This window comes from Astyanax mexicanus, chromosome 8 (assembly GCF_023375975.1).
Source record: "Astyanax mexicanus isolate ESR-SI-001 chromosome 8, AstMex3_surface, whole genome shotgun sequence".
NCBI lineage: Eukaryota > Metazoa > Chordata > Actinopteri > Characiformes > Acestrorhamphidae > Astyanax > Astyanax mexicanus.
In genome coordinates, this window is record NC_064415.1 from 5,381,051 (window position 1) to 5,395,584 (window position 14,534).

Below are 14,534 nucleotides of genomic sequence, written 5' to 3' on the forward strand. Positions count from 1 at the left end.
TCTCACAAATTATTAATTAGCTACAGAATTTACTGTACAGGAGTATAAATATAGGGTTTTAGAGCTTCAGTCCTGAAACTGCAGTCTGCTGTACTGCAGGAATGTACTGTAGTATGTATATATATATATATATATATATATATATATATATATATATATATATATATATATATATATATAGTAATGATTCTTTGATTGTAATCCAGTAGAAAGGCTGTAAAACTGGAGTGACGAGGGGAAATTTAAAGTTGTTGGTTTAAGAACCTGCAGCACAGGTGTGTTCTCTTCATGACGTCACTCAGGAGAAATGAAACTTAACTCATTCATAAACAGGATCGTTTCCTTTCAGCAGGACTCAGTTTCAGCTTTACATTTTCTTAGAGGAGCTAAATCTGCTGCATCTGATCTCTAAAGAGCAGAAAGTGGAAAAGTGACACTCTTGGTGAGTCCTAGTTCCTTTCAAGAGTCTTTTCTTTCTTTAGTTTATTCAGTTGTTAGGGTTACATGTATTTTTTTATGATCAGTATTTTATTTAACATTTTAAAGTACATTCTATTATACAATTTACCAAGCCTGCTGAAAATATTCAGTAGTAAATATCACAAGTAAAGGACAAGGAAAAGAAAATTAGGGGTTACATGTATTGTCTGTTGTTCTTTTATCTTTATTTCTGGATTTCTGTAAATAAAAATCTGTAATCTGTAATCTCTGACAATCTCTGACACGTCATTACACGTCCTGAGAATATCATCTTCATAATCTCTCTTTGTCTCCTCAGTCAGTCATGGCTTCCTCTAGAAGTTTCCTGTCTGAAGATGAGTTACGATGCTCTATCTGTCTGGATGTGTTCACTGATCCAGTCTCTACTCCATGTGGACACAACTTCTGCATGGTCTGTCTCAGAGAGTACTGGAACAGCATCTCACACTGCCAGTGTCCACTCTGTAAAGCAGAATTCTCCAGAAGGCCTGAGCTCCGTGTGAACACCTTCATCTCTGGACTGGCTTCTGAGTTCAAGAAGTCAGTTCAGGAGAAGTCCAGCAGAGCTCCAGTGAAACGTTTCTCCAAATCTAAGAAGGTTCAGTGTGACGCCTGCAGTGAGGATAAGCTGGAGGCTGTAAAGTCCTGTCTGGACTGTGGGCTCTCCTACTGTAACGCTCATCTGATGCCTCATAAAACTGCAGCTAAACTCAAGAAACACAATCTGATGGATCCTGTGGAGAACCTGGAGGACTACATCTGCCAGAAACATGAGAGACCCCTGGAGCTGTTCTGTAGAGACGACCAGACGTGCGTTTGTCAGTTCTGCACTGAGGGAGACCACCGGACTCACAGCACTGTTCCTATAGAGGAGGAGAGTGGAGAGAAGAAGGTGAGAGATGTTTAGACAGAGAGTTATTAACACTAATTTTACTATTCTCCTATTTTTCCTAAGAATAACTGATCATAATGTGTCTCTTTATCACAGACTCAGCTGGAGAAGACACAGGCAGAAGTTCAGCAGATGATCCAGGAGAGACTGAAGAAGATCCAGGAGATCAAACACTCTGTAGAACTCAATAAAGTGAGATTTTAAAGCGTTTAAACTCATTTTAAATATGAAAGCTGCTCTTTAAACAGTGTTACTGTTCTTATTGTTGTCTCCTGTTAGAAAATCAGAGAGAAGGAGAGAGCAGACAGTGTGGAGATATTCTGGGCTCTGGTGCGCTGCATTGAGAGAAGCCAGGCTGAGCTGCTGGAGGTGATGGAGTTGAAACAGAAAGCAGCAGAGAGGCAGGCTGGAGAGCTGATTAAAGAGCTGGAGCAGGAAATCACTGAGCTAAAGAAGAGAGACACTGAGCTGGAGCAGATCTCCCACACTGAGGACCACCTCCACCTCCTACAGGTCAGAGTCCCTCTGTTTCTCAATAGTAATGCAGTCCATCACAGGACAGCACTGCCCATGCTGAGGGGTTTCTCCTCTCTCCTGCTGTACTGTAGATTTACCCGTCCCTCTGCAGACCCCCACACACCAAGAACTGGACTGACGTCAGTGTTAACACTCCTCTGAGTGTGGAGAGTCTGAGGAGAGCTCTGCCTCAGCTTCAGGAACATCTCACACAGGAGATGGAGAAGATTGATAAGAGTGGTAAGTGTTTACTGTTCAGGTTTTTAATAATCCTGAATTCAGAATCTAATAGCCTTTATTCTTTTCTAAACAGAACTGAAGAGAATTCAGCAGTATGCAGGTGGGTGGGGCTTTCACTGATCACATGATTCAGTCTGTATGATTCTCTATTTCTTACAGTATGTTGATTAAAATGGGTTTAAACTGTGTTTCTCTCTCAGTGGACGTGACTCTGAATCCTGATACAGCTCATCCTTATCTCATCCTGTCTGAAGATGGAAAACAAGTGAGAGATGAAGATGAAGAACAGAAACTCCCTGATAATCCAAAGAGATTTGATCTTTGTGTCTGTGTTCTGGGAAAGGAGGGTTTCTCCTCAGAGAGATTTTACTATGAGGTTCAGGTCAGAGGGAAGACTAAGTGGACTTTAGGAGTGACCAGAGAGTCCAGCAACAGGAAGGGAGAAATTACACTGAGTCCTGAGGATGGATACTGGACTGTTTGTCTAAGGAATGAAACTGAATATAAAGCTCTGGATTCTCCTCGTGTCCTCCTCTGGTTGAAACAGGCTCCCCAGAAGGTGGGGGTGTTTGTGGATTATGAGGAGGGTCTGGTCTCCTTCTATGATGTTGAGGTCAGATCTCATATCTACTCTTTCACTGGTCAGTCTTTCACTGAGAAACTCTATCCATACTTCAGTCCTGGTCTCAATGATGGAGGTAAAAATTCAGCTCCACTGATCATCACTCCTGTTCAACATTATGAATGAGGTTTATTGTTTATATTAATTTGGGGAGCGGTGTTTATTTACTCTAACAGAAACTAATTTGTTGTGTCAGAAATTGTAAACTACAGTTAGATTTCTGGATAAATTCAATCAGATTATGTTTAACAAATGAATATTGATTAACAATTTATACCCAAATATTCTCTTTATCTCTCTTAGAAAGATCATTGTCTGTTATTCACTTTAGCTCCACTGTGAACGTGTGTTTCTCTAAACTTGTTTATCTTGTTCACAGAAATCAGCAAAATACACAATAATGAATTCTGTCTTCACTGGTTTTAAAAATTCTGTTGTATTACAGAATCACTCTTTGTGCACTAGGTGGGGGTGTTGTACCTTTTATTTTCTGTATTAAATAATTCCTGAATAAACTGTAAGATCTGCAGGTATGTGGTGTATTAAATTTTATATATATATATATATATATATATATATATATATATATATATATATATATATATATATATATATATATACTACAGTGCACCAGTGAGCTAATATAAATATATTTTATGTATATATTTATAAGGTTGATGTGCTTAGATCTTTTTCTTCATTCTTATTATTTTTGGTTACTGCTGAGCTATAGCTCTTCAGAGTCTCTTGTGTTTTTATCTCTGTAGGATTTTAACCCAATAAAGACTAGATATCAAACTCTGCAGTAGTTCAGTGCATGTTATATTCAGATCAGGTCCAGTTTTTAAAATGACAACAAGAACAAGAACTCTAGGAACCACAGAAACTGATTTTTACTATTAATTCTGTTTACTGTTTTCTAGTTTTTAGTTTAACTTTTACTCCTAAAACTAAAACTGCTTCAAATAGTTTTAGAGTGAAGCAACATAACAACAGACCAATACAGTCTGTTTCACTTATTATAAAACTTCAACTTTCAAACTACTTTCAACTACCCCATACTGAGACCTGCTGTCACCCCACTGAACCCTGGGTAATTATTCAGCTGTAAATCCTAATGCAGAAACTACTGGGGTTGTGGAGTTCCTCAGTGTTCTACTGCAGGTTTTATGAATCTGATATTAATAATTATTATAGAACTGTAGTTGTAAAAGTGAACAGCTGAACTGTGGGTGTGAAACGTGATCTACCACAGACTGAAGCTGAGTCTAAAGTCCAGAGTTTAATTTTACTCAAAAATCAGACAGAAGAGAGAAGCTGGAGTACACAGACCAGCTACAATCAGATATGTAATACTGGATCATTTTCCTCAATTAATAAAATACTAATATTTTTATCATTTGTTTCATTTAATTCTATTTATCTACTTTTAGAACTTTGTTTGAGATTAGATTTATGCAGAACTGTAGAAACATCTAACAGGTTGATAAACTCTAAAGCAGCTCTGTTTACTGAATTATAACTGAACTTTAATTTGATTTCATATTCAGCTGTTCATATAAAATGTTCATATAACCACTAGAGTATCTACTTTAATATACAGGAAATAGCCCTGAATCATAATATGAGTTAGATATTATAATGTTCTGAACTTTACACTGTAAAATAATATCTCTCTTAAATTACAGTAAAATACTGGCAGCAGTGTTTCCAGCTGTTTACCATATATTTTTACAGCTTCAGTTTATAACTGCTTATTAAACACATTACAATACTGTGATTTTCTACTAAATTAATACAAATACTGGGTTTACAGCTGTTTTAAACATTGATTTACAGTTTCTTATTATGTATTTAACAGAGTTGTTGATCTAATTATTACTGTGAGTTAGGGCCAGTTAATATCTCTGATTTTAATGACTCAAGCATTAACAAATGTCACATTTTGCAATGCATAATTCTACATTAGTGTGTGCGAGGATACTGTGACATTTAGCCAACATAATGCCACTCTCAGCAGCAGAGAAAGAGCTAATTTGCTCTTACAGCCTTCAACACTGAGACCACGCCCTCAACCATTATATAAGACAGTGTTCTTGTGTTACTTTAAAAGTCAATTTTAATGCTTTTTAAGACCCAAAGATTTTGTCATAATTTCTTAATTATTATTTCTTAATTTCATATTTTCGGAAATCAAAACCTAATATTTGCCATTTGTTATCTTTTTTTCTTTAAAATGTCTTCCCTTGTGATGCAGAACAGAGCCAACATAGCATATGTAATTTGCATTATGTTAAACAGCACACTAAATTGCATGTAGGGAGCAAAAAAGAGTATAGTCTTAGTTAACACTTACTTTAACCTTCCAGTAGCTTGTTGCAAACGTTAGCCGGCTCCCCACCTCAGTTCTCTTCCCCAAAAATATTAGCTAGCTCTCCACTAACTTCAGTTCTCTCCCCAAAAATATTAGCTAGCTCTCCTTTAAATTCAGTTCTCTCCCCAAAAATATTAGCTAGCTCTCCTTTAACTTCAGTTCTCTCCCCAAAAATATTAGCTAGCTCTCCTTTAACTTCAGTTCTCTTCCCAAAAATATTAGCTAGCTCTCTGCTAACCTCAGTTCTCTCCCTAAAATAGCTAGCTCTCCGTTAACTTCAGTTCTCTCCCCAAAAATATTAGCTAGCTCTCCGCTAACCTCAGTTCTGTACTATAAAAAGCTTTACTATTGCCCAACATCTTCAAAATCATTGTTAATAATTACTGTATATACTATATTTAATACAAAAAGGACAGTATCTTACTGTTGTTCATTAAACAGGGATTTGTACAGTGTGGTTTGTGTACAGTTTCTCTAATTTGATCTTATTGAATTTTAATGAAATACCCCTGATATAGAGCATTTATCATTATTCTATAATTTATTCTTTAGTTATGTTCAGCTCTGATTTATTGAGGAAGAAGCTGGAGTTGGGATGCTGTAATTCAGATGGTAAAAATCCGCCTCCTGCTGATTAAAACCTGCAAATCCAGCAAAGCTTCGTTCTGAAAAAGAGGGAGTGTCTTTCCTGACTTTCCGCTCTGGAGAAACGAAAGTTAATCGAAGCTGTTTAATAAACAGAATCCAGCTCCTTTCAGCAGGACAGAAGCTCAAACCTGCAGCTTTTCCACTCAGATAAACAGCACAGGTAAGATCTGAAGAAGCAGAAAACCAGATCAGGAGCTTCAGAGAAACTAGTTTACTCACTTCACATCATTTCTGCTGTTTTCTGTAGATCAGATTCTACTTTTATTATTATTAATTCTTTAACATGATTAGATTTGCATTTAGTTTAACAGCTGGAACATGAAGCTGATCAGTCAGGAGAACCTTTAATGGATCATTTTAATGTAATTCAGTCTCAGATCACCTTCATGCTGCTTCTCTGTTTCTCCTCAGTCAGTCATGGCTTCCTCCAGCAGTCTCCTGTCTGAAGATCAGCTCCAGTGCTCTATCTGTCTGGATGTGTTCACTGATCCAGTCTCTACTCCATGTGGACACAACTTCTGCATGGTCTGTCTCAGAAAGTACTGGAACAGCAGCTCACACTGCCAGTGTCCAGTCTGTAAGAGAGAATTCCCCCAAAGACCCGAACTGTCTATAAACACCTTCATCTCTGGACTGGCTGCTCAGTTCAAGAAGTCAGTTCAGGTGAAGTCCAGCAGAGCTCCAGAGAAACGTTCCTTTAAACGTAAATTAGTTCAGTGTGACTCCTGCAGTGAGGAGAAGCTGGAGGCTGTAAAGTCCTGTCTGGACTGTGGGCTCTCCTACTGTAACACTCATCTATCATTTCATAAAACTACACCTAAATTAAAGAAACACAAGCTGACGGATCCTGTGGAGAACCTGGAGGACTACATCTGCCAGAAACATGAGAGACCCCTGGAGCTGTTCTGTAGAGACGACCAGACGTGTGTTTGTCAGTTCTGCACTGAGGGAGACCACCGGACTCACAGCATTGTTCCTATAGAGGAGGAGAGTGGAGAGAGGAAGGTGAGTATTTCAGAGTTCAGTTGTCTTTATTTCATGTCATTAATGACTTTAAGAAACAGAGCAGTTCATTATTAAAGTCAACAGCAGCCAGAAATTTGGAAGTTAAAGAGCTATTTTCTGCCCCCTTATCTGATGGGATTTGCCACCTAAAAACTGGATAATTGGCTGAAGAAGAGCCATTGGAAATTATAGCAATGTGGCAGCTCACTCATCATCAGGATAGACAACACTGTAGCAGTGATTCGTACCAGCAAGGAGAATGGCTCATTTTTTTATTCTGCATGTTTGGTGCATTTTTAGATATTTGCCAAACACTGCTCGTGGACAGCTGGCAACAGCGACTAATTTCTGAGCAGAAATTTTAAAGAAGGCTTGGAGAATTTGGTGAAGCTACTGGTGAAGCTTTGTGGTTATTTGTTGAAGCAGACTGATGGTCTACTACAGCATTGTTTCAGACAAATGCCAGCTCAATTTTTAAAGTGCTGAGAGATGAAGATTGAGCGGTGTGTTATCATGATAGCTGCTGAGATAGCAGCAACAAAAAGCGTTTTGAACATTCTCAAGAGCTCTACAAGAAGTAGCAGCATCAGAGCAGGTTCTCAATGCCGTGTTGCCAGAAAAGAACCAATGAAAATTAGCGAAGCTCCCTCATTCCATCACCAAATGCAGTTGATAGTTTAACACGTCTCTAGAGGTTCTAAAGGTTGAGCACAGCCTCAGCTGCCTCCAGAAAGTCTGTGAAGAGTGTGTGGGCAGTTTGAATGGAAGTGAACCAGACCTTACCCACTGAAAACCTTCCATCACGATGGGTTGTTGTACCCCCTTAGGTCAACAGCCACCAGGATGATGTCCAGGATAATATTACTGTATGTTTAATTCAATTTAGTTTTATTTATATAGCGCTTTTTTACAACAAAAGGAGCTTTACAGAGAAAAACAGGTCCACACCTGTGTACTGTGCATTGTGGTGAAACAGTGGCAAGAAAAACTGCCTTTAAGAGGAAGAAACCTTAGGAGGAGCCAAGACTCAGAGGAACCCATTCCACTCTGGTTGACCCGCTCAGTACAAACAAATAACAAAGAACAGTTAAGTAACAGAGCTATAACTAATGTAACAGGTACTAATTTATGATTGTAAAATGTGATGGGCACATAATATAGAGCTATGGCAAATAAAGAAACAGATTCTGAGTGTGTTAATGTTGATTAGTGCAGGATTGCAGAGCCGGAGAACAACACAGCGGGCAGTGGAGACCCAGGCTGGGAACATCAGGAACAGAGCATCTCCATACATGTAGAAGAGATAGAGAAAACATGACCCAGCTTGCCAGCCAGCATCAACATGATGCCAGTCCACTGCCTGAAGCTACCAATTACAGAATAAAAGTCCTGTCTCCTCGGGAGTATGCACTCGCTAGTTGCACTTACCAAGTCCAAACTTTTGTACTCCGTATTGAGAAAAGGCCTGGGTCTGTCTTGGAGCAGAGTGTTCAGTATAACTGTAGTGTTGTAGTACATGATTACTTTCTTTAGTGAGTCATCCTGTTACCCTAATAATCCAATATACGTGTATTACAGAAACTACTGTTAGCATGCTCTGTGGGGCTGGTGTGTATCCCCCTGTTCTCACACTCTCAGATAGCCACTAATGTAGGCTAATCACATAAAGTTGAGGCGTGTTATCATCGTCCTTTAAACAATAAAGATTAAGAAAAAGAACCAGCACGGGCCAAAATCTGAATTCCCGTAATGTGCTCGCTCATCACACAGCAGTACGGAAGTAGATACTTATGATCTACTGCAACTGTAAATGAATTCTCCATCATAAACACAAATACAGGAACCAGAGGATAAACTTTTATGCTTATTCTGCTGAGTGACATGCGAGTAAAAACGAAAATATACGAAAAATAACCGGATCAAAGGTATGCAATATCACAAACACATGAACTTTGCTTCAGACAATCAGGTGCACCTAATCCATGTAATTACATTAATTTTTTTCTCTTTATCACAGATTCAGCTGGAAAAGACACAGGCAGAAGTTCAGCAAATGATCCAGGAGCGACTGAAGAAGATCGAGGAGATCAAACACTCTGTAGAACTCAATAAAGTGAGATTTTAAAGCGTTTAAACTAATTTTAAATTTTAAATATGAAAGCTTCTCATTGTTCTTATTGTTGTTCTCCTGTTAGAAAATCAGAGAGAAGGAGGAAGCAGACAGTGTGGAGATCTTCAGGGCTCTGGTGCGCTGCATTGAGAGAAGCCAGGCTGAGCTGCTGGAGGTGATGGAGGAGAAGCAGAAAGCAGCAGAGAGGCAGGCTGAAGAGCTGATTAAAGAGCTGGAGCAGGAAATCACTGAGCTAAAGAGGAGAGACACTGAGCTGGAGCAGATCTCCCACACTGAGGACCACCTCCACCTCCTACAGGTCAGAGTCCCTCTGTTTCTCAATAGTAATGCAGTCCATCACAGGACAGCACTGCCCATGCTGAGGGGTTTCTCCTCTCTCCTGCTGTACTGTAGATTTACCCGTCCCTCTGCAGACCCCCACACACCAAGAACTGGACTGACGTCAGTGTTAACACTCCTCTGAGTGTGGAGAGTCTGAGGAGAGCTCTGTCTCAGCTTCAGAAACGTCTCACACAGGAGATGGAGAAAATTCCTGAGATCAGTAAGTGTTTAGAAAGTAATGACTTATTTGTGAGCTGGTGAGGTAAATCAGTTTCTGTGTTTAGTTTTTCCAGTGTTTAGTGTTTTCAGGACAGTCCTGTGTGATTTAGTGTTAATATTCCAGTGCTGGTTCATAAACTGAATTGGAACTTCTGTAGTAAATAGTGAATGATCTTCTCTGATCTTCTTCCAAACAGAACTGAAGAGAATTCAGCAATATGCAGGTGGGTGGGACTTTCACTGATCACATGATTCATTAATTGATGTTTATCTATTACTTACAGAAGGGATCTCAAACTACCAGCCCACAGTGAGGGGGCTTTTTACGTCCTGCAATTAGATCTAATTATTAATGATATATATTCTTCTGAGATTTGATATATTTTATCTTTAAAAAGAGGGGGAGAGAGAATATTAACAAATAATCAGTAAAAATCATTCAATAAAACACATATATTCATTTTGTATTTGATTAAATGAAAAATATGTATTTGATCCTCTGCTACATAGCAATACATCTGCCCCCCCACAGGTTAGTAAATTAAAAATTAGTTCTGTCCCTTGAAGAAAGCAATCTCTTCCATTTAAATCCATTGACCACCATGGGCAAGACCAAAGCATTGTCAAAAATAAACAAGACTGTACATTATATACAATATACAAGAAGCTTAATGAGAAGGAGAACACTGCTGGTGAAAAAAATTGAAATGGGGAGAAATACAAAGTACCAGTCCATCCCCTCACTCTGGAGCTCCATGCAAGATATTGTAGAGTACGGATGATTGTTAGGAAGAATGGATGAGCTTGTTAATGATCTCAAGGGAGCTGGGAGCATAGTCACCAAGAAAACCATTAGTAACACACTTTGTTGTAATGGACTAAGATCCTGCAGTCCCACTGCTGAAGAAGGCTCATACTAGCCAGAACATTGGCCTCAGAACACTGGCCTCAGCCAGAACACTGAAAATGAATCTGAAAGGGTCTTCAGCATGACAATGACCCAAAACATACAATCAAGGTAACAAAGAAACGGTTAAAGAAAAAGTAAAGTAAGATTCTGGAGTGACCTAGTCAGTTTACAGACCATAATACCATCTAATTCTTGAAACTGTCAGGATTTAGAGATTTTCTGCAAGGAAGCCAAAATCTTCTACAAGAAACGTCTGACCTCAGTTATACAAATTCATTAAAACTTATAACTATAGACATATTTCAGATGCTGTGTGATGTCCTTGATCATGCATAGTAAAATGCTCAATGTGGGGAACATTTTTCAGACAGATTTACTTCTAAAAGAAATTTTTGACCCCATTTATTCCACGTAATTGAAGTGTGAGGCCACTGTCTTCAGTGTTGGGAAGGTTACTTTTAAAATGTAATCCCTTACAGATTACTGATTACATCACTCAAAATGTAATTTGTAACGTAATCAGTTACATTACTTCAAGTGAGTAACGTAATCTGATTACTTTGGATTACTTTAAATATTGTCATTTTTTTAAGCCTGAATGAATGTAACAAATAGATAAACAAATAAAACAGCCTTTTCAATCACTCTATAAAAATACTTATGAAACCATTTCATCAAACAATTTTATAAAACACTTCTATAAATTGATGATAAAACCATTTAAAACCAAACAATGTAACAACAACTGTAAGCTATCTATTTGCAGGTTTGCCTCCAGTGTAATTTTGACAACAAATTGTGATTTAGTCTTAGTTATAGTCTTGTGACGAAAATAGTATTTAGTTTTAGTCACAATTTAGTCATCTGAAATGTTTTTAGTTTTAGTCGACTTAATGTCATAAGAATATAGTCGACTAAAATTACAGTAAATTTAGTCGACTAAAATGTAAAGGGTGTAAATGTAAATGCTTTTTCATCAGTTCCCTTGAATTATTAACTCTACATGTATACAAAATGAAACGTTTAATAACCACTTGAGTAATATTGTTAATGTTTGAAAGTGAAATATATTTATATATGATTTAATGTATATTATTATTATTATTACTATTATTATTGTAGGTGTGTGACTATACATATTTTACATTTAAACTTTTGCTCTAGAAATCAGGTCATAAAACATCTGAATAGTTAAATTATAGTTTGAACAGAGCTGTAGATGCAAAAACTTTTAAAGGATCTAGTTTTATCTCCAGCACTAACCCAGCACACCTACTGGAGCTACAGTCTATAAATGAACAAACATTCACACACTGTCCTGTAGAGATGCTCTCAGGATGTACTGAGAGACTTCATGAGTTAAAGTGAGAAACTTATGAGAAAGTGCTGTAAGGAACTTTACACAGACTTTTGGGTTCATAGATTCACTTATTTTATTGTTTTATTTTCGTTATATTATTGAGTTACTTTCTGACCTGCTGCTGATTTAACACTAGCTATATCTTTCCCACTGTGAGACTAAACAGATGATCTGATTTTAATGAGTTAGGGTTCTGTATCAGTTCTGTGTTTTAGTGCACTGCTGAGTTAAACACATCAGCTCATGAAATAACATCAGCATTAAAACGCGGATCTCTGCATGGAGATCTGTGTGACTCTGGTCTGCAGAAGCTGAAAGATTAGTGGTGTTTTTACCGGTAATGGAGTCGCTCCACGCGGTTTACACGTTATCTTGTTTTTCGCGACGTCAAAAGAGAAATATATCGCCTCTCCCCTCTCTCTCTCTCCCTGCTGAACTCTGTCGATTTAACTTCCAGTCGAGCTCCGTATCGACAGTTTAATTCCGCGCGGCGCTGCTGCAGGAGAGGCGGGTACTCCGCCTTCGCTAAAGTAGCAGTGATTGGATCTCTTCCTAACTGGTCACTACCTTTCACAGAACTAAATCAGTTCTGATTGGATTTCGTCCCTGCCAAACATTTTCGTCTCGTTTTTATTCGTTGACCAAAATGTCAGTTAATTTCGTCTCGTTGTGTGTGCGGAGCCGCTGTCTGCCCCTCCTCCCTGTGTGTGTGTGTGTGTGCAGCGAGACGGGAGGAGGGGCAGAGAGTTCCCTGTCATATCAGAGCGTGTTCACCGCAAAATGTTATTTGCGTTTTGTCAGTGTTGGATTGGAAGAGCAAAAATAGGAAAGTACCGCAATGTAACCCTTTTATTTGAGCAGAGTAACTGTAATCTGATTACCACTTACTGAAGCAGTAACTGTAACGGATTACAGTTACTTATAATTTGTAATCTGATTACGTAACGCCGTTACATGTAATCCGTTACTTCCCAACACTGTCCAGTACTTTCTGAGACAGATCATGCAGAAGTTGTGTCCACATGGAGTTGAGACTGGATCAGTGAACACATCCAGACAGATAGAGCACTGGAGCTGATCTTCAGACAGGAGACTGCTGGAGGAAGCCATGACTGACTGAGGAGACACAGAGAAGCAGCGTGAAGGTGATCTGAGAGCACAGAGATCATTTCAGAACATTTATGTTGTTTTGGAAAAGTACTTTAATAACATTGAAAAAGCTGTTTCTGTCTGAAAACAGTGAAGAGTAGTTGCTATACTAATAATCTTTTGGCTAAATGTCCAAAAAAATCCAAAAACGTTTGGCTAAACTTTGGGTGATGGAGTATTGTCCAAAAACATACAGATACATGGTTGCTATGGAATCCAAGGTTGTTGCTAAGTGGGTGCTGTACTGTTGCAATGGTTTACTAAGTGGTTGTTAAGGTTTTATCTGCTGCCCCTCCCCCACCTATCGGCTGCCTCTCCACCTCTGTCTGCTGCCTGTCCCCATCTATCTGCTGCCTCTCGAGTTTTCGAAACTGTACGATATAATGCTCCAAAAATAACAAGCAACCTAATCAGGTATAGGTCAGATAATCCTGCAGAATTCTGTTTTACTATTTAAAAAGCTGTGGGAGGAGATAGTAATTACATTTTGATCATGGAATAATAATATTAGATTAAGAAGAACAGTAAATTAGTAATTCTTGGTGAATGTAAACAGTTTCACACTTTCCACCATCAAACCCATCCAGCTGCTGATCATCTCCACATTCCAGCTGTTAAAGCTGAACTCTGGGACTGAATTAAAGTGAACAGCTTGAGCTGGAGAACAGAAGTGAGCGTCTTAAAGCAGTTTAAACACCTTCATAAAAATGATGAAACTAGAAGAGCAGTGAATGTTAGAAATGAGCTGAACAGGAAGGATCTCCAGCAGAAACAGGAAGAAGATTAAGAGACATTACCAGCTTTACCTCTTCTCCCTCGTCCAGGTGTTTCTGCTCCTTCAGAGTTTACCTGTGGAGTTTACCTGACTGAAAGGGCTTCAAATGAGAGATTATGTCCTGCTGAAAGAAGGAGCTCAATTCTGTTTATCAAGCAGCTTCACTTAACTTTCGTTTCTCCTCGGTGACGTCACGAGGCCACGCCCACCACCTCATGAGGATGGGTTGATGCACCTCCATGTTTTAACCAGCAGGTGGAGCCTGAACTTCACCAACTGAATTAAAGCAGTGTTACAGTATGCAGCTCTAAACAATATATCAAATAAATTAATAATCATTCATCATTTAGTAAATATATGTAGATAAATAAACACAACTGAATTAAAGCAGTGTTACAGTATGCAGCTCTGATCAATATATCAAATAAATCAATAATCATTCATCATTTAGTAAATATATGTAGATAATTAAACACTGAATTAAAGCAGTGTAACAGAAGAAGTACACTTTTTCTTCAAAAAGAACAAAACCTTCTATAGTTTCCCTAAAGATTCCCGAAGTTCACAATAAATTGAATTCACAAAATCAGTAGAGATCACATTTCAGTTTAAGGTGTATGTTACTGTGCTAACTAGCTAAGGCTTGCCTTATTAATATAATTACCCAGCCAGCCAATCTAGCCAGATGAACGCTAGCAGAGTAAGACAACAAGCTGGCTAAACCCGGTTCTCCAGGTATGACTTAATTATCCATGAACTGGTTATTTTCTCAGTTTAATGTCTAAATGAGTGGAAGGTAACGTTAGTCAAGCCGTAGCTCTTTAGAGTAGCCTGCTTAGCTAATGCTAGTTAATATCCTACTGTAGGAACACTTGCACGCTTAGCTGGACTG

The 14,534-nt window shown here is 38.4% G+C and overlaps 2 protein-coding genes across 2 annotated transcripts in view; both read left to right on the top strand.

Moving 5' to 3' along the window:
- Positions 1-211: 211 nt before the first annotated feature.
- LOC125803771 (E3 ubiquitin-protein ligase TRIM39-like) lies at positions 212-3,273 on the top strand. Its single transcript, XM_049481960.1, has 7 exons — positions 212-442; positions 779-1,372; positions 1,469-1,564; positions 1,652-1,885; positions 1,981-2,128; positions 2,202-2,228; positions 2,329-3,273. The coding sequence occupies exons 2-7, from the start codon at positions 785-787 to the stop codon at positions 2,874-2,876; spliced, it is 1,641 nt and encodes a 546-aa protein (XP_049337917.1). The 5' UTR covers positions 212-442; positions 779-784; the 3' UTR covers positions 2,877-3,273.
- A 2,283-nt stretch (positions 3,274-5,556) lies between these two features.
- The window catches only part of LOC125803775 (E3 ubiquitin-protein ligase TRIM39-like), a 109,098-nt gene continuing 100,120 nt past the window's right edge, over positions 5,557-14,534 (top strand). The window contains exons 1-6 of the mRNA XM_049481970.1: positions 5,557-5,932; positions 6,184-6,777; positions 8,795-8,890; positions 8,973-9,206; positions 9,302-9,449; positions 9,646-9,672. Coding sequence (XP_049337927.1) covers positions 6,190-6,777; positions 8,795-8,890; positions 8,973-9,206; positions 9,302-9,449; positions 9,646-9,672 — 1,093 coding nt within the window. The 5' untranslated portion in view covers positions 5,557-5,932; positions 6,184-6,189. The remainder of the gene's footprint in view (positions 5,933-6,183; positions 6,778-8,794; positions 8,891-8,972; positions 9,207-9,301; positions 9,450-9,645; positions 9,673-14,534) is intronic.